The sequence below is a fragment of the Gymnoscopelus microlampas genome (assembly GCF_963454915.1).
Source record: "Gymnoscopelus microlampas genome assembly, chromosome: 23".
Lineage (NCBI taxonomy): Eukaryota > Metazoa > Chordata > Actinopteri > Myctophiformes > Myctophidae > Gymnoscopelus > Gymnoscopelus microlampas.
This window is the reverse complement of record NC_139960.1, coordinates 33,034,163-33,053,059: the sequence shown is the minus strand read 5'-3', so window position 1 is coordinate 33,053,059 and position 18,897 is coordinate 33,034,163. Positions and strand designations below refer to the sequence as shown.

The 18,897-nt window shown below is 42.8% G+C and overlaps 1 protein-coding gene across 1 annotated transcript in view; it reads right to left on the bottom strand.

Moving 5' to 3' along the window:
* lrp6 (low density lipoprotein receptor-related protein 6) overlaps nt 1–17,556 on the bottom strand; it is a 99,435-nt gene extending 81,879 nt beyond the window's left edge. Inside the window, exons 1-2 of the mRNA XM_084049435.1 lie at nt 17,043–17,556; nt 10,026–10,425 (exon numbers count right to left, since the gene is read on the bottom strand). Of these exons, the coding sequence (XP_083905561.1) occupies nt 10,026–10,425; nt 17,043–17,118 (476 nt within the window). The 5' untranslated portion in view covers nt 17,119–17,556. The remainder of the gene's footprint in view (nt 1–10,025; nt 10,426–17,042) is intronic.
* Nucleotides 17,557–18,897: the final 1,341 nt, after the last annotated feature.

Here is an 18,897-nt window from a genome sequence, read left to right as displayed (position 1 = left end):
TACATCCGATTAGATTGGCAAGAGATGGAAGGCAGAGAGAGGGAGAGAGTGCGATAAAAAAAAAACTACAGCCTCTCAATTTAAATAAAACTAATGAATACATTATAGGGCTCTTTTATGTGAGTCCTGCTGGATTTACATTCTGATTCATGCCTCTCTTTGGTGTCTGATTGCCTCTAAAAATAATAAAAGGACAAAGTGGTGAGACCAGGAAAATAAGGTGGTGGAGGAAGGTACAGTACTAGTAAGATGCGTGTGTGTGTGTGTGTGTGTGTGTGTGTGTGTGTGTGTGTGTGTGTGTGTGTGTGTGTGTGTGTGTGGTGCACTTGGTCCTCACCCAACATTAAAACGTTCCCTATTAAACACACCTGTACTGAAGCGCGGGTGGCGTGGCGCAGTGGTAAAGTAGGTGACCACCACGTCTATACGAACACAAATTGTCAGCAAATAGGCCTGCTGTGTTCGAGGGAGGGAAGTCGGGTGGGGAGGGTGATATTTGTCACCGCACGACATGCAGGCACCTGTCAGCAAGGAGTGTCGGGCTTTCTTGATTATAAAACAATAAAAAATTAAAATATGTCCCGGAAGGCTGGCGTAGCGGTCCGGGCACCTAGGCTCCAATGTAGCCTGACAACGCATCGTGGGTTCGAGTCCCGTTCCCGACGATCTTTGCCGCATGTCTCTCCCCATCTCTCTCTCCCCGTTTCCTGTTCGTCTCTACTGAAAACTATACATAACGGCCAAAAAGCCCCCAAAAAATATCTTTATATGTATAATATACATTTTTCGATTGCCAGTGCCTGACCCCAACGGCACCTTAGTTTGAGAACCGCTGCCATCTACCACCGTTTCCCCAAACGGTGGGTCGGGACCCATTTGTGAGAACCAATGCCATAGACACTGCTCTCTCTGAACACACACAAAACTTTGTGCCATAACAAACATAGCAAAAGATCTGACCTATACAACAAACTGTGCTCTCTCTCTCTGACGCATAAACACCTCTTTGACCAAAAGCAAGCTAGCTTTTCACAAAATGTGTCCTTTTTTCCTCAAATCCTCAAAATCTATAAGCTCACAATGCATTGTTGTAGTAATAATAAATAAAATGTATATAGCGCTTTTCTTGGTACTCAAAGTCGCTTTACAAAAACAGAACAGGGCTTAAGTGGTTATAATCAACCCTTCCAAATGGAGAAATTAATGAATAAATTGCAAAACACAGAGAGAGAGAAACATATTCTGACCGTATTGGACCTTTATAATGGCCAGGGGAGGTCTTTGAAAGGCACACTGTAAAGAGACAGCAAAGAGAAGGGACACAATCACCAACACAACACTGTGACTACGTGATAAACACACCAAACTGGCCTAGGTACCAGAGTGACCTGGCTAGAAGTTAACTAGCCCCCCACCGCCCGCACGCTGGAAGTGAAGAGGAGACACAGCAGGGAATGGGAAGTGATGCCTCTGATTGTCCTGCCAGGCCCACTTAAAATACATCTGCCACCAACCTACCCACTGTTTTACTGTGTTCCTCTCACTGCAAACAAGTGCAAGTAGCCCATCTGTGCGAGTGAAATGTTGAGTGTCAAATGCTCCACAGACAGTCCCAACAATAAACAACCAACCAGATATAAAAACAAAGCCTGAATGTATGTGCAGCGGATAATGTGGTAACAATCGATGTCTGCATCGCCTACGATGTTTTAACGTGGTGTTCCTATTTTTGGGCAAGTCGTTATTGGTGACATATTGAAAGGATACAATAGAAGAAACAAGATAATAGATCGGCTATGGTATTTTCGTTATTCGTCATACGAATAATTATATGGGGCTTAAGTGGTTAGTTCCTTGGGATTTTTTCTAACTTGATCGATCTAGCAACATTCTAATTGCAATATTCTAACCTCAGCGGAAATGGTTCCGCCAAATCTCAAAAAGCCAGAGCATAATTATTCACCAACACAGACGAACCATAATGAGCCCACCCAATTCATCTGGGCTCAGCCCCCTGCCTTGGTTTTCTGGGCTGTTTTTCTCCTGGAGCAGCAAGGCCATTTTCTCAGGGACTTTGTTGGGGGGGGGGGGGGATTCGCCTTGATAGCCTGCAGCCATTTGCCAGTGGCAATGTTTCACATGGTGGGGGGAGGAGTTGCTACCTGGAGGATATTGCAGGAGTACTCTACAGCACTGTTTCCCAAAGATTGGGTCAAGACCCATTTTTGGGTCACAAGTAAAGATCCCTTTCCTTCTTGTTTCCTACATTTTGTTTTTTTAATTATTTCACAAGATTTTCCAAAAAATCTAAATATAAACCATGATTAAAAATCTAATCAAAGATATTCCATAAATGTTATAACATTTACAAAGTAGTGAAAATTGCAAATCTACAAACTCACAATGTGTCGCTATGTGACGCATAATTGTGACCTTGTAGATCGGCTATTTTCACTAGTTTGGGTCCTGGAGAGACTCTTTTGGGTCTGGAGCAAAAATGTTTGGAGGAACCACTGATCTACAGCCTGGAAAGCAAAGGCAGGGATACAAAGAAGCACACATGGACAGAGTCACAGCACATATATACAATCTACAACAGTGTTTTGCCAATTCCCGGAAAAGACGTGCAGTGATTGACCAGTAGTCACTTTGATTGGCTATTGTGCCGAACGCCCACCCTGACAAGCACTTGGAGTTGAGGCATTTAATTTAGTTGTCTAGCGATCCACAGATACACATTGTGAAAATAGCAGATCTAGATGGGCTACTTTCACACATTTTGCCTCTTCCTAAAATAATATTTGACAATTTGGCCAATGTTTGACCATGTTTCATAGTACAGTTTTGTTGGTTACTTTGACGCAGTAATGGTCTTAATGGCAATTTTAGAGGTATTCAAAATGTATTAAAAGTCCTTAAATTGTCACTTACTCACTTTAGAAATGTGCAGACACCCTGTATACACTTATACTGTATGTTGGTTTGTTTTGACTGTTGCATGAGAAAACAATGTTGCACATTAAGCAAATCATCTGGGGACCCCCAGTTTAAGAACCACTGTACTAATTCACTGCACCAAGTTTATCTCAGTTCATAGAACTACTGTGCATACAAACATACTGTATGCGCTCCCCCAGAGTTAGTGTCGAAGTGTCCTTGAGCAAGACGCTGAACCCCTAATTGCTCCCGATGAGCAGGTTGGTGCCTTGCATGGTTTCCACCGCCATCGGTGTATGAATGTGTGTGTGAATGGGTGAATGTAATGCACAATCTATGTAAAGCGCTTTGGATAAAAGCGCTATACAAATGCACCATTTACGTCTGAAAAACTGCTGCTATTGGTGCACCATTATAAATAATTGAAATATTACAATGGTACGTACAAAATAGCTAAGATAGCCGACTTCTTTTTTTTTTTAATATCATTTTTATCCCTCGATTTTGTAACCCTTTTTTCACCCGGTGCCAATTTGCTAAGTGATCCTGGGCACTACACTCCCCCCACCAACCTAGGGAGGCCAGGGCCGAGCTCATGCCTCCTTCAATGCATGAGAGCCAACTGACCTGACAGGGGGGAGTTTCCCTGGTTGGACGTAGCGCGTGGAAGGAACACGTTATTCCAACCAGTTCCCTTCTCCTCCATCAGGCGCCCCGGCTGACCAGGGGGAGGCAGTATAGTGACCAGGATTACTACAGGTTTTTGTGAGGGTATTAACTACCCTAGGAGACACGGGGAGAACATGCTAACTCCACACAGAGTAGGCCCTTTCGCCAACCCCACCAAGGGTATGGGCGCTGATGACGTGGAGGAGAAGACACGCCCACAGCGCCCACAGCGTCCCCGGCGGGAATCAAACCCAGGACCTTCTAGCTGTGAGGCGACAGCGCTACCGACCGTGCCACCGTGCCCCCAGATAGCCGACTTCTAAGCTCGCAATACGTCGAATGTGGTGTGTGTGTGTGTGTGTGTGTGTGAGTGAGTGAAGTGTGGTTTGCTACACGGTAGCATTTGTTGAAGCAGGTGAAGACACTTGTGCATTTCAACTGCTGGCCAATTCTCCCTGTTGGTCAGCGCTATGACCCCCTGGCCAATTTCTGGGGGGAAAAATCCAATTCTCAGACAGTACTGCGCTGATGAAGCGTGGCCATATCATTTGTACATCACGGTAAGCTCTCCAAACTGTATGCCGACTGGCTCAAACTCGACAAACTACAGTCGACGGCGGAGCGCCGATTCACCTTTATAAAATCAGTCTCCCGACCGCTTCGGTGACATCCGACTATACAGACGAAAAATACACCCACGCCAGGCGGACTTCCCCCAGCCCCAACGCTCACAAACCGTGCGGTTTTCAGCAGACCGTCTGGCTTGCTGCATTTATAAGCCTGAGACGTATTTACAAAAGGACAATATTTCACAAATCTAATAGATCTATATGTCTCTTTTGTGACTAATGGAATATCACAAAAGGTAGGTTAGCTTATCTTTAACCCCTGTTGTCATAAATCAAGATGAGCATGTGTGTGATGGTGTAGTAGTGGGTGGTTTCCACTAAGGGTGGGGTCTACCACAAGGTTGTAAAGAATTAGCAGAAAGCTGAAGGCTGCCAATGATGCCCACACAGCTACCAGTCTACTAGGACTAGCAGTGGTTCTCAAACTTTTTCGCACCATGGATGGACCCCCCAAATTGTTATACATTTGGCCGCGGACCCCCATCTGAAAATGTTTTGTGCTAGGGACCACCAGAAGCAAAGATTTGTGTTAAAAGTTTTCGCTTAAATGAAAAAAAAAATATATATATTCAAAGATTTGCAAACATTTTCAAGATTATTCAAAAATAGCAGATCTGCAAGGTCGTGCCGCGCTATGAGCTTGTATATCTTCTATTTCTGAATGATCTTGAGAACCTCTGAGCTATAGGACAAAGTTCTGATCATATGCAACCTTTGCAACAGAATGTGCTTTGCGATACGGTTGAAGAGGTCTGTTAAAATAGGTGGCAAATACACAGCCAACATGTACACACACACACACACACACAAACACATTGTGGTTGATGTAATGCCTGCATCATGGCCTGGTACCTTTGTTGGTCATGGTGGGGGAAAAAACCCACCAGAAACACATTTTGTTTACAAAAAAAAATTGACATTGTTTAAGATGAATGTCAGAATGCAGACACTGCTGCCAACTGCTTACGAGTGCATTGCCTTTATAAAGTAGCTGGCTACGCTCACACTGTTAAAACAACAGTGTGCAAAAAGAGCTTCAAAATGATTGCCATCAGCAGCAGGCACTGAACTCAGGTGGACATTTGTGCAGCCTTCAAACCTCTTTGATGCTCTGATATAGTTTTGTCAGAGACACTTAACTTAATCCACACATTGGGGAAAATGGCACCCTTTCTAAAACTTGATCGTGGTTCTGGACAACCACCTATCTGACCAACTCGCCAGCAGTCCCTCGGGTCGTCAGCGCACGTCGAGTTTGAGGTCGGTCGGCCGGACGGTTCTCGACATACGTTAACTACAGACCTACACACACACACAGACGGACAGAGATTTCACGCATTTAACCCATTAAAACCGGGAAAGCACCTTTAGGGCGGGAACCCCTATTTGTAACTATACCTTTCAAGACGAGAACCCCTTTTGGGGATTGTGGTTGCTATGTACAGTATATAACAACATAACATTTTGAATACATATTTGAAGTTTTTCAGAAAACTTAGGTCAGGATTTAGAGGGCGTTTTTAGAAATGGCCTCCGATCTAAATGGGTTAACCACTTTAACCATTATTTTATACTTTGACTATTTAAGAATAGCAGATATACAAGTTCATAGGCTTTTAGAGATTTTTGAAAAATCTTGAAAATTTGTGCAAATCTTTGAATATATATATTTTTTTAAGCGAACATTCTAAACTCAAATCTTTGCTTCTGGGGGTCCCTGGAACAAAATATTTTGCGATGGGCGGGTCTGCGGTCAAATACATATATTTTTTTTTTGGGGGGGGGGTCCTTGACATGAAAAGGTTTGAGAACCACTGACATAGAAACGTACGTTTTTCAGAAGACATTTTGTCAAATGGGCCTCAGGTCTTAATGGGTTATAGTAGGATAGTATTGATACATTGCCCAGCCCTACTCAACAGTACAGCGTGATTCAGCGTTCTGTTGTAACACATCATTATCCACCAGTGACTTTTAGTTTTCTCTTTGTCCGGACAACTGTTGTTTATTCATTTACGTGTTTGTATCGTAGCGTGACAAGAGGGCAACGCCTTCCAGTTGGCCTTACTACAGTATGTGCTTTTTTTCTTTTCTTTTCAGATATGTTGCACTCTTGCACCTCTTTAAAAATATTTCAAATTGGTCTACTGACTACTTAGAACATTCACATTTGACTTTACTGGAGTTTTTCCAATTTTCAGTACTTTTACTCCAATATATCTCAGAGGAAAATATTCTACTTTTACTCCACTGCAATTATTTGAAAGCTTTAGTTACTAGGTACTTTGTAGATTTTGATTATTATTAGAAAACATACATTAACCACTTCAGCCCTATATACATTTCGGCCATTCGAAAATAGTCGATCTACAGTCAAGCTCCCGCGACGCATTGTGAGCTTGTAGATTTCCAAAAGATTTGTATACGTTTGAAAAGTTGTGAAATGGGACATTCTGCATAATGAGTACTTCCTACTCTAACTACATTTTGATACCAATACTTTTGTACTCAAGTAAATTTTGAATTCCAGACTTTTACTTGTAACAGAGTATTTCTACATTGCAGTATTGATACTTTTACTTAACCCATTAAGACCTGGAACTGTGTCATTTTTAGATTTGAGCTAAAAAGCATTATTTTACACTTTGGGCTATTCAAAAATAGCAGATATGCAAGCTCATAGCGCGGCACCGAGTGCCGCGCTAAGAGCTTGTAGATCTGCTATTTTTGAAGATTAGTGAAAATCTGTGCAAATCTTTGAATATATATTTTTTTAAAGCGAACATTTCTAACTCAAATCTTTGCTTCTGGGGGTCCCTGGAACAAAATATTTTGATGGGGGTCCGCGGCCAAATACATATCATTTGGGTGGTCCTTGACATGAAAAAGATTGAGCACCACTGATATAGAAACATACGTTTTTCAGAAAGGTTGAGATTTAGGAGACATGTAGAATCGGCTTCAGGTCTGTAAAAATTGTGAGCACATTTTCCACCGCTGGAGCACAGCAACATGTGGGTGCAAATCACTGAACGGTGCTGCTACTGGCCTGGCTGCCGTTTCCCCCTCAACGTTGCTGCTATTCTGTGTGACACAGAAAGAGGCCTGAGGAGCAACGCGCTGCGTGTCCATCTGAGGAGGGGGTCCTCTTATTACACCAGGCTGGACGGGCCAGTGCCTGGGGGGTGGGAGGCTGGTTTTCCCTGCATATCAGCTTTCATGTCAGATGGCTGCTGTGTGGTCAGAGACCGTCTTTAACCTCTGGTCGCTCACCTGTTGAGACTCCTCGTGACCCCCACGCCGACTGCAACAAGGCACAACATGAAAAAAACAACCAAGTCCTCCTCCTCACACACACACACACCACAGCCACACCACAGCCCAACGGACCCATGCCAGGTTCGTGGACCACCGACTGTTTTTGACCGATATTTTGTCAAGTGTTCTAATCAATTTGAATAACTTTGATTTGATACCAATTAAGATCTGAGGCCGATTCTACAAATGCCTTCTGAATCAGTAGTGAAAGATCTCTCAAAAATGTTCAAAAATAGCAGATGTACAAGCTCGCAGCGCGACACGTGTGAGCTTGCATATCTGCTATTTTTGAATAGCCAACGCAGAAATCTAAAATGGCACAGATGCTTTCACGGTTTTACTGGGTTAAGCAAACAAGTAAATATAAAATACAAAAAACAAGGGAACTTTATTTCATTTAACCACTACGAAACCACTATGACCAGTGAGAAAACATGTTCAAAAATAGCTGCTCTACAAGCTCTATTTTTGAAAACTTTTGAAAATGTTCAACTATGTTGACATGGCCAAAATAGGGACACCAGGTTGAAAGTGGTTATTTATTATATAAAAAGAAAATAATCGCGACACGTTGGCTGCAAAACTGCCGATGGCAAATAATGTCCAATATATCGGCCAGATAAATACATCAGGATGGCTCTATCGCACACTCATTTTGTTTCGATAGATCAACGGTTTGAATAGCGTCACTAACTTTTGTAACAGCACTTTATCATTATCAGCCAATGATAGAGCCCAGCCTTAATCGAGGACTCTACTGGTCCATTGTTTCCCAAACACTGGGTCGGGTCCCATGTGTGGGTCGTGGACAAATTTGTATTGGTCTTGAGTAAATATAAATGTATATTTATTTATTATTTAAAAAAAAAACATTTTTCAAAATCATTTTATAATTTTTCACTCGAAGAGATTCTATATATTATTAAAAAAAACTTTTACTAAGTAGTGAAAATAGCAGATCTGCAAGCTCACAACGTGTCTCATCGCGATGCACTATGAGCTTGTAGATCGGCTATTTTCACTAGTTTGGGGTCCCGGGGGGAGACGCATCACATTTCTCTTTTGGGCTCTCTCAAGCTAAAACGTTTGGGAACCAATGCTCTAGTAGTCTATTATGAAGAGTGGGTTTTATTTTTCTTTCTACCACCTGACCAGCAGAAATTCCAGTCCTGGCTTTTTGAGGTGGGGAGGGAGGATGACGCGCTACAGTGCCAGTGAAAGGCTTTTGTTCGCCCCACCCTGAGTCCCAGATTTCAATCTACAACAAAAAGAAATATTCCTAACTCGGCAAAGGCTCCGTTTTCCACTCTTGTCATGCCAATGCATTTCTGTTCCTGCCTTCATCCTTCAGACGATCTTATGACTAGTTTGAAATTAGCAGACAATTCCAACTACAAAACTACATGTGTGTCTAACGGATAATGCATCCACGACGTTGTGATAAATAAAAACTGCAGATAAAAAAAGATGAGTTAAAAACTGCAGATGAAAAGGATGAGTTGCAGCCAACTGACCCTGATGAAGGCAGCATAGCTGCTGAGACTTTGGGTTATTTTATTCAATCTCAATAAACTGTTGCAATGGAACCAAAGAGTGTGCAGCATCTCACATTGTTTTTAATATTTATCTTCATCGGCTGGCACTTCATCAACTCAGGTGGGAGTTTCATCACAATAAATTCCTCCCGCCTTGCACACTACAGCAGAAAACACAGTGAACCTTGAGACGAGACATTGTAAAACGTAACAGAAATGAAAACCCTTGAGTTTGTGCTTCCTTCAAACGAGCAGTGGAAGAAAACCTTCCTCCCCCAAAAAACACAGCAGCCAACAATCACACTCACTGGAATCCTTGAGACATTTTGCAATATTGAACAGTCGCAAGGAAATAACCAGAAAACCAAAGCAGACAAAAATGCAGAATGTTCAGTGACACATACACTCACACACACACACACACACACACACACACTTGACAGACGGTGGTGTCCCAGTGCAGATTGTCAAAGTGAATGGGCTGAGGTAATTAGAGAGGCATGCTGCTGCTGCTAGAGCCCAGAGAGAGTGGCGGCTGTGACCTGGGTTTGTTTACCCTCTCTCTCTCTCTCTCTCTCTCTCTGGGAGAGGCAGATGCCCCTCTATCTGGAGGTGATATAAGACATTCCTCAGCTGCCAGGACTAAGAGCCCTCGCCGCTCCCCTTCCTCAGAAATGGCGAAGACACACACACACACACACACACACACAAACACTGACGCTCTTGTTCGTTTTCTACAGGGGGAATTCAGTGGACACCGGCCTGCCCTGCTTTTAGGAATGGCTCTCGGCTCAGGAACCTTGCAACCCAATCCAGGCCACGGTAGCGCCGCAAACAAAGGTGAGCCTCACAAAAGGCAGTCAGGAATACACGCCCCTCCTTTCCGCCTGCCCAGGCTTTCAGTAGCCAAACAAAAGCCAGAGAAGATACTACTCACCCTCTTCCTGGATCCAAGGCTATCGCCCTCGGCTGATCCAGATCCTTCCAAAATAGAACTTTTCGCAGCGACCCGTCGAGCTCCGCCACCTCGATCCGGTTGGTCTCCGAGTCAGTCCAGTAGAGCTTACTGCCCAGCCAGTCGCAGGCTAGTCCGTCGGGGGAGGCGAGGCCCGACACCACCACCGTCTGGACGCCGCTGGCCCCCGATTGGTTGAACACGGTGCGCTTGATGGCCTCCTCGCTCACGTCGCTCCAGTAGATGAAGCCCCGGGCGTACACGTAGTCCACGGCCGCCGCGTCCTCCAGGCCGCCCACCACCACCGTGGCGTTGGCCTTGCCGTGCGCCGCGTCCACCAGCCGCAGGTCCCGTCGGTTTGCATACAGGAGGAGAGGCACTCCTGGAAGAGGGAGGGGAACAAATGACATGTTGTAAAATCATGGCTCGGTTTGTTCAGATTCTCAACCGCCTAAACCACAAAAGAAATTCAAATTCATTTCGAAAATAGCCCATCTACAAGCTCAAGAGGCGGCCCGTCACAATGTGTTGTGAGCTTGAAGCTCTGGTATTCTTGAAATGTTTTGATTTTTTTGGGGGTTAATCTTCATCATTGTTCTGATGCGGAACATAATAGAACTAGACCGGTGCTGATCTATTCACAGAGCATGAAAGTCGGGAACGATGCAAGTCAGGAACGATGAAAGTTGGAAATGCATGCCCCACCCGTTTATGCAATACCCGTTCTCGAGACTAACCAGTGCAGTACCAACTACCATACGACCGATTGAATGAAGATGTGCTGGCCCCCCAGTATCTATCTGAACTTATAGAGCCATACACCCCAGCCAGGGCCTTGAGGTCGGCTGACCAGTTGCTCCTGATTGAGCGCACAACTAGTTACAAGTCCAGAGGTGACCGAGCCTTTGCAGTGGCCGGTCCCAGCCTCGGGAACAGTTTGCCCCTGCATATTAAGTCTGCTCGCTCCTTAGCGGTCTTCAAATCTTCACTTAAAACTCATTTCTTCTCCCTGGCTTTTAACTTGGTCTGATCGCATAAACCTGGCCCATACGTTTTGGCTTACAAATTGGCTTAATTGTGTAATGCCGTCTTTATTCTTTTTGTTATTCTTGTTGTTAAATTGTGTTATTTGTTTTTCTGTATGCTTGTTTTTAATCTGACTTTGTACAGCACTTTGGTTGACCACTGGTCATTGTAAATATTACAATTATAAATAAAGTTTGAGTTGAGTCGAGTTATCATAATAGGCAAACATTTGGTGGAGAGATTTGGTGTCGAGGGGAAGAAATGAGGGGGCCAGGGATAGACCCCTGGGGGACCTTGGTTAGTGCAGTATAGGATTTTAAGTAGTAGTTCACGCAAAAGAATATGTATTTTCTATCAATTACGCAGAATACGCACCACATGAAGCCTTGAATTGATAGATTTTTTTGTTTGTCGCATTCCTATGCCAATAATTTGATGACCGGCGGAGACTCAAAGATGTCCTACTGAGTCTCCTATTGACCGATGACCCGGTTATCAAATTATTGGCTTAGGAATGCGACAAAAAACAAAAAATTTCCATGAATTCAAGGCTTCATAGGGTGCGTAATTGATAGAAAATAAAAAAAATGGGGGTGAACTCCTCCTTTAAGCAGTGGCGGCCCGTCAATAGAGGACTTGTATTTTCCTTGAATAAATATAAATATTACTTTAAAATACATTTTCAATATTAAAAAAATATATATTTATTTTTTTTGCTTTATAATTTTATATTTACAAGAGAATCGTGTGAGAATCGTGATCTCAATTCTTATGGAGGAAAGTCATGATTCCCATTTGAGCAAGAATCGTGCAGCACTACGCAGTGGCGCACAAATCTTTAAAATTGACTCGCCATATACATTTTTGCACATGTGCAGTTCACTCTTCAATGCAAGTGATCCCGGCCGCCGTGGGCGCAGGTTTCCAGTGACCAGCATATAGATATACATATACATACCGTAGAACTGCACCGATTGGTGCTGCTCATTCCACCATATTTTCCCTGCAAGCTTCGCTTTCTATGCCCGTGTTATGTCTATGCTGAGTTATTCTTCGACGCACAACGGTATCGCCGATCTGCAAGCCCACAAGCGTTGCATCTGCAACAAGTTGTGGGCTTGTAGATCGGCGATATTTGACGCACGATACTGTCATGCGCCGAAGTATAAACCAAGCTTATCGAGGCATGAAAAACACCACAACTCGCAGAGTTTGGTTTGTATGATACAGGATTAAGAACGCAGGTTTTCATACCAAAATGCCTATGTAGATTGCAAAAATAATATAGCCCTAATATAGTTTGTCTTTAACAAATGAATTACTACCAGCGCAGGGCCTAAATGCAAATAAAAGCATTTTCATGTATCAACATTAAACTAGTGTGATAATAATATGGTACGTGTTGGCTTACTTTTTGGTGTAGCACTACCTGGGGAAAACAATCCACCAGCAGCCACTGGATTTAAGTAGTCAAAAGCACAGAGCGTTGAAGAATAAATTGTCAGTGATCATGTTCTGTGAGATTACAGAGAGGGTGGGAAACGGACGCCTGTTACCTGCCGAATGTCTGGCTGTGACCAGTGCAGTGGTTCTAAAACATTTTCATGTCAAGGCCCCCAAATGAATGTGTATCTGCCCCCCCTAAGTGGTTAAACTTTTTTGATGCTAATATTAACTAATTGTGCCCTGGAAACACAGTTAAGGAACCCTGTGGGTCCCTGGACCCCACTTTGAGAACCACTGTGACTAGTACATTTTATCCAGTCCACTGGCAGATACTCTAGCCCGGTCTTTGGCACAGTGCCAGGCCCCGGTGGGACACTTCTAACACCACATGCCAACAGATCTCTATCAGCATCAACAATCAGCCTCTTCACTCTCACCGGATACGTGTTTTATTTTCACCCAGGGGTCATTTCCTTCCCCAAATATTTGCAGTTTGTGCAGAATGTCAGAACCCTTTACTCGACTCTGGAGACCGAAATAGCAGCAAAGATGCTTTTTCTGGGAGGTTTGTTTTAGTGGTCTCTGGTCTGAGTCTTAACATTAACCAACATAAAGCAGGCTAATTTCAGAGGAATTGCCACACTTTCAATAGGCCTGTGTGTGTGTGTGTGTGTGTGTGTGTGTGTGTGTGTGTGTGTGTGTGTGTGTGTGTGTGTGTGTGTGTGTGTGTGTGTGTGTGTGTGTGTGTGTCCTACAGACAGGTGATTACAATATTGCTGCCACATTGGATACCGAGTGGGCACCTAAACATTGGGGGCACCTCAATGTTAAATTGACATTTTCATGTAAAGCATACATGATTTGAACATGCAGGGTACGTCATTATATTCTTGACGGAACATTAGCCAAAAAATGCAGATCTACAAGCTCAGTAGATCAGCTATTTTTGGCCAAGAGATTTGGTGAAGACAGAAAAAAGCAGTCCAAGTACAGACAGCGCAAAAAAAAAGTCCAATTCCCTAAGTCTAGACTAGGGGTTTAAGTGGTTCATTTGCTCTAATGGCCATAGAATAACTGATCTTCCTGGTGATTTGTGTAATTTAACACATAATATTACAAGATTCTGACAATAAAGAGCCTACTAGGCCACTATGAAGCAGAAATAACACAATGCTGTTAGAATTGGAACTAGCCCCATTACCTAGCGTGCTAATAGTTACACATTCTTAAGAACACATAATACTGGATGTCTGCAATAAACCATTCCATGGCACTGGACAATGTGAAATAACGTACTTGTTCCATGAAATGGGGTCCAGAATATAAAAAAGCACAATGTCTTTGAACGTAAACCAATGAGAGAGAAAGAAAAAAAACAACTTCCTTTTCAATATTTCTTAGAAGACTGATCCAACACGCACGTCAGTCATGTTCTAAGAAAACTGAATCAAAGTTGGACCACTTCACTGCTTTCCCCCTTGTGGCCCCAATATGGCTCCCAGATGGAGCCTAGTGGACTGGCAGCTTTACCTCTCGCGCTCTCCTCACAAACAAATGATTGATATCACACTGCTGCATCCTAAATAACCACAGTCTTCGTGTCATAACTGATAAAGAGTGGATTGGCTTCCAAAAACACATCCAGTGAGTAGACACACCATCATCATCATCTCCAGGTCGTAAACGTGAACTGGTAAAGTAGTCGAAGGGCACGATTGTTCAACAGACTTCTCACCTGTTTCACTTAAATTCAGTAGTCCTCAAACTTGTTAATTTCAAGGACCCCCCCCCCCCCCCCCCCATAACTGTGACAGTGTACGAATGGAACCAAATAGACCTGTTCCATTAACCCATTAAGACCTGGAACTGTGTCATTTTTAGATTTGAGCTAAAAAGCATTATTTTACACTTTGGGCTATTCAAAAATAGCAGATATACAAGCTCATAGCGCGGCACCGAGTGCCGCGCTACGAGCTTGTAGATCTGCTATTTTTGAAAAATCGTGAAAATGTGTGCAAATCTTTGAATATATATATTTTTAAAGCGAACATTTTTAACTCAAATCGTTGCTTTTGGGGGTTCCTGGAACAAAATATTTTGATGGGGGTCCGCAGCCAAATATATATCATTTTGGGGGTCCTTGACATGAAAAAGATTGAGCACCACTGATATAGAAACATATGTTTTTCAGAAAACTGTTGAGATTTAGGAGACATGTAGAATCAGCTTCAGGTCTCAATGGGTTAATTTACTTAGTAACAGACCTTTTACGGGTAACATTTAGAACCCCTTCAAATAACCCAGAAGGTCCCTGGGCCTCACTTTTAGAGAACCACTGCTTTTAATGCTGCTTCTTCTTATGATGGGCTGACTGACTAATTAGTTCAAAGTCAGCGGAATTGAACAAAAGTGTGCCCCAATATATATATCTCCATTAAAAACATGAATTTGGCAGAATCTGAAAGCGAACACACATGGTGAGGTCTGGGGGCAAGAAGCTGAAAACGTGTATACATGCTTGAGATAACTTACATATACAATTAGCTGTGGTAACAAAGGCATATATTTTGGGCTATAAGGCCCACATTAAAGACTTTATAATAATAACAACTTCTTCCCAGATTATTATCATGAAATGCCCCCGGGATTTTAGCCTGATGTTCCCTTTGTAGCACCACACTGGTTGGATTTGTAACATTGCTCATCTGGCCAATATTTTGTGTTTAAATAAGCATGTAAATGGACATATTAAGTCACATCAGTTAAATAACCTTAGTTTTAAAAGGTCCAAGTACCAGGAAAGGTACATTGGAAAAGTGTGTTTTTATTACACTTTTATTACACTGAAGTTATAGTGTGTTGAAACTTGTGTTTCTTTTACCAAAATCAAATCTAACACAATCATAATAACTAGAAACTGACTTGAGTGGCCAACAGGGTCTTTTCAGAGCAAGGCAATGGCTTGTTTGTCTCTCCCAACTAAACGTTGTTGTGCCTTGCTGAATTACAATCCCACACAACGTTATTATAAGACATGTTTGACACATTTGTAAGTCAGCTATTAAAGCTAGCAAATGCCCCAGATTTTAACTCTTTGTTATTATGACTGTGAAACGTGGAACAATACTATTATTTTGCGCTATTACATGTAGTCAGTGGTATGCTAGCTAGCGCTGCTAGCTAGCTGTGATTTAATGGGACTCTGCTCTGGGATAAAGATTAAAGGATGCACCAGAGACGTCACAACTGAGCGTCCGTCTAGCGGAAGAGCCATCACTTTTCTATCTTCTTCAAATCAAAACATACTTGTGACACACAAACCAATCCCCCCTGAAACTATAATTTATTTATCCATTCGTAGCTGTTGAGTAGACAAATATAACCAAATGGACCCATTTGGTTACATTTTAATAACTATTGAAGTTTTACCAATTCATAAATAGCAGATCTTCAAGCTACTTTTTAACATCTTTAGAAAGATGCTTGAAAAGTGTGAACATTTTTGATATTATATAGACCTTTGTTTTAACACAATTGTTCTCTTCTGGAGGGTCTCTGTCTGGCAGTGGTACAAAATATTTCCAGATGGGGGTCCTCGGCCAAATGGGCCTACATGTTAATTTGGGGGTCCCTCCTTCCTTGACATGAAGAGGCAAACCACTTGTAGTAGTGTAGCCGCAATTAACTCTTAGATCCTATTTTTAATATCTGGAATCTAGAATATTAGATACCAATATCTGTCTGTACCGAAAGTAGTTCATAACACATCTATGGTGGCTTTTTATGAAACAAAAACTTTGCAGATAGAAAGAGGATGATTCAGGCTTTCCATACAGCTGCAATATTGGTGTGTTTAACGTCGTTTAAAACAATCAGATAGGAGGACTTGTATGGGCTGTCAAGGGTTGGTATTGCAGCTCTAGATTCTAGCTATTAAAAACGTAGTAGTGTACACACACACTTCCGATTGGTTTGTGACGTCACTGTCGTATCCATGTCACATTGATCCTACTAGCAGCCTTTACTGCTCTATCTGTGTGTGTGTGTGTGTGTGTGTGTGTGTGTGTGTGTGTGTGTGTGTGTGTGTGTGTGTGTGTGTGTGTGTGTGTGTGTGTGTGTGTGTGTGTGTGTGTGTGTGTTTTATAAACTGGTGGCTAGCGTGTTAGCAGCAGCATCGATAAGCAGCAGCCAAAGTGAACCAACCGGGGCTTGTTGGGCCCTGTGTGTGTGTGTGTGTGTGTGTGTGTGTGTGTGTGTGTGTGTGTGTGTGTGTGTGTGTGTGTGTGTGTGTGTGTGTGTGAGAGAGTTGGACGTGCACAGTGCACACTGTGTGGTGAATCAGTGTAAGGCACACACACACACACACACACACACACACACACACACACACACACACACACACACACACACACACACACACACACACACATCTGGGGAACATTGTTAACAAAACTTTATAATAAACCCCCCGAACGCAAACAAACAAACAAAACAAAGCTCATATATTCCAACATAAGCCCAACTCACCTCTAATGAGCAAACAGAAACAGCTCAACAGCACCAGGAGGCTCCGGAGCAGCAGCAGCAGCACCGCGGCGCCCATCTTCTCTCTATCCGTCCGTCTGCTTCTCCTCCTCGGCCCTGCTCCTGCCTGCAAGCCGCTGCTTCTCCTCCTCCCTCCCTCCTCCTCCTCAGCGCAAAATCCACATTGTTGTTGTTAAAGCCCGCTCGCTGCTATCCTTGCCCGTGTATTCCTTTCCTTCCTTTGCAAGAATAAAAGTAGTAAAATATATTCCTCCCCCCGCCGCTCCAACAAATGGTGTTGATTGTTGTGTGTGTCCCGTGCGGATCAGATTGTTCTCCGATGATCCATCGTGGTCGATGGGAATCCTTCCTCGCTGTAATAATCAACTGGATCCAGTGTGATCCATTCGGTTCTTATTGTTCTTCTTCGGGATCTTCTCCTCACGCTCTCCACAGTACATTCACATTGTCCTGCAAGAGGAGCAGAGCAGAGGAGCAGCGATACGTCTGTCTCTCCTTTCCTTTCCTTTCCGCTGGCTGGGAGAGGAACCAAATACCAACCCTCCCCTCCTCCACTCTCTCACACACACACACACACACACACACACACACACACACACACACACACACACACACACACACACACACACACACACACACACACACACACACACACACACACACACACACACACACAGCCTTTTTCTTCCTTTTTTTTTACTCCATCCATAGCGTGGCTCGTTGTATGTCCAAACAAAACTGTTACTTTTCAGGAAATGTAAAAATAATAATAATAATAATTGTCACAAGCTCAATTGTTGTTAATGCTTTTCATTGGTTCAAATGCATATTATATTATCAATATTAATGATATAAACACACAGACACATTGTCACTGACATAGCCTAACCAATATCACGTTTGCTTAAAAAATACATTTCAAAGCTCCTAGATGGGATATTTTTGCTACTTTGGTGTGACACTGTAGTATGATGAAGTATATAGAAGGGCATACACGTTTCTGCCCAACAGCACACACACACACACACACACACACACACACACACACACACACACACACACACACACACACACACACACACACACACACCAATGAGAATGGGTTTGGAACATCACACTCACAGCTTGATATGGGACATTATTATTATTACCTCTGGTTGTGTTTATTTGCACTGCACAGTCATTGGACTGAGTGTACACACGGATGTGTACACTCAGAATTATGGATAAATTAACAGTGACTGAATTTCACATTGTATGCCCTTTGTTTTGGCATGCGCTGAGTCATCCCAATTTGCCTCCACTGACCAGTTCAAATCAAATTATCACTGTTTATTTGCAACATGTTTGGTTTGGATAGTTGGTGGCAAAAAACAGTTTCTCAATCTCAACACATTGAATAAAGCAGATATAAAGTAGTAGGGTACATGCATGGCAATGAAGATTACATTAAGTTCATTAAGACCATTATTTAAGACTAAAAAAGTTTTGATTTGCATGATCCTGGTTTGCAGCTGTGGGGGGGATTGTGTTCTTAATTGAATGGGAGACAGAGAGAGAGAGGATGGGGTGTCTGACATAGAGATGGAGAGAGAGAGAGATTCTGTGTGAATTAAGCCTTTAAATACCAACACACAGTAAGGTAACATACTGTAGTGACACAATGAATTACACAATTGATTCAAAAATCACACTTTAATTCTTACAATAAAACATCAAATTCCAAACTTATGTAAAAGCATCACTTCACTAAACGAGAACCGATTACATCTACTTATTCGTTAACATTATATAAATTAAACCGATATAAGTACTAACAACTTAGGATGTGTGTGCA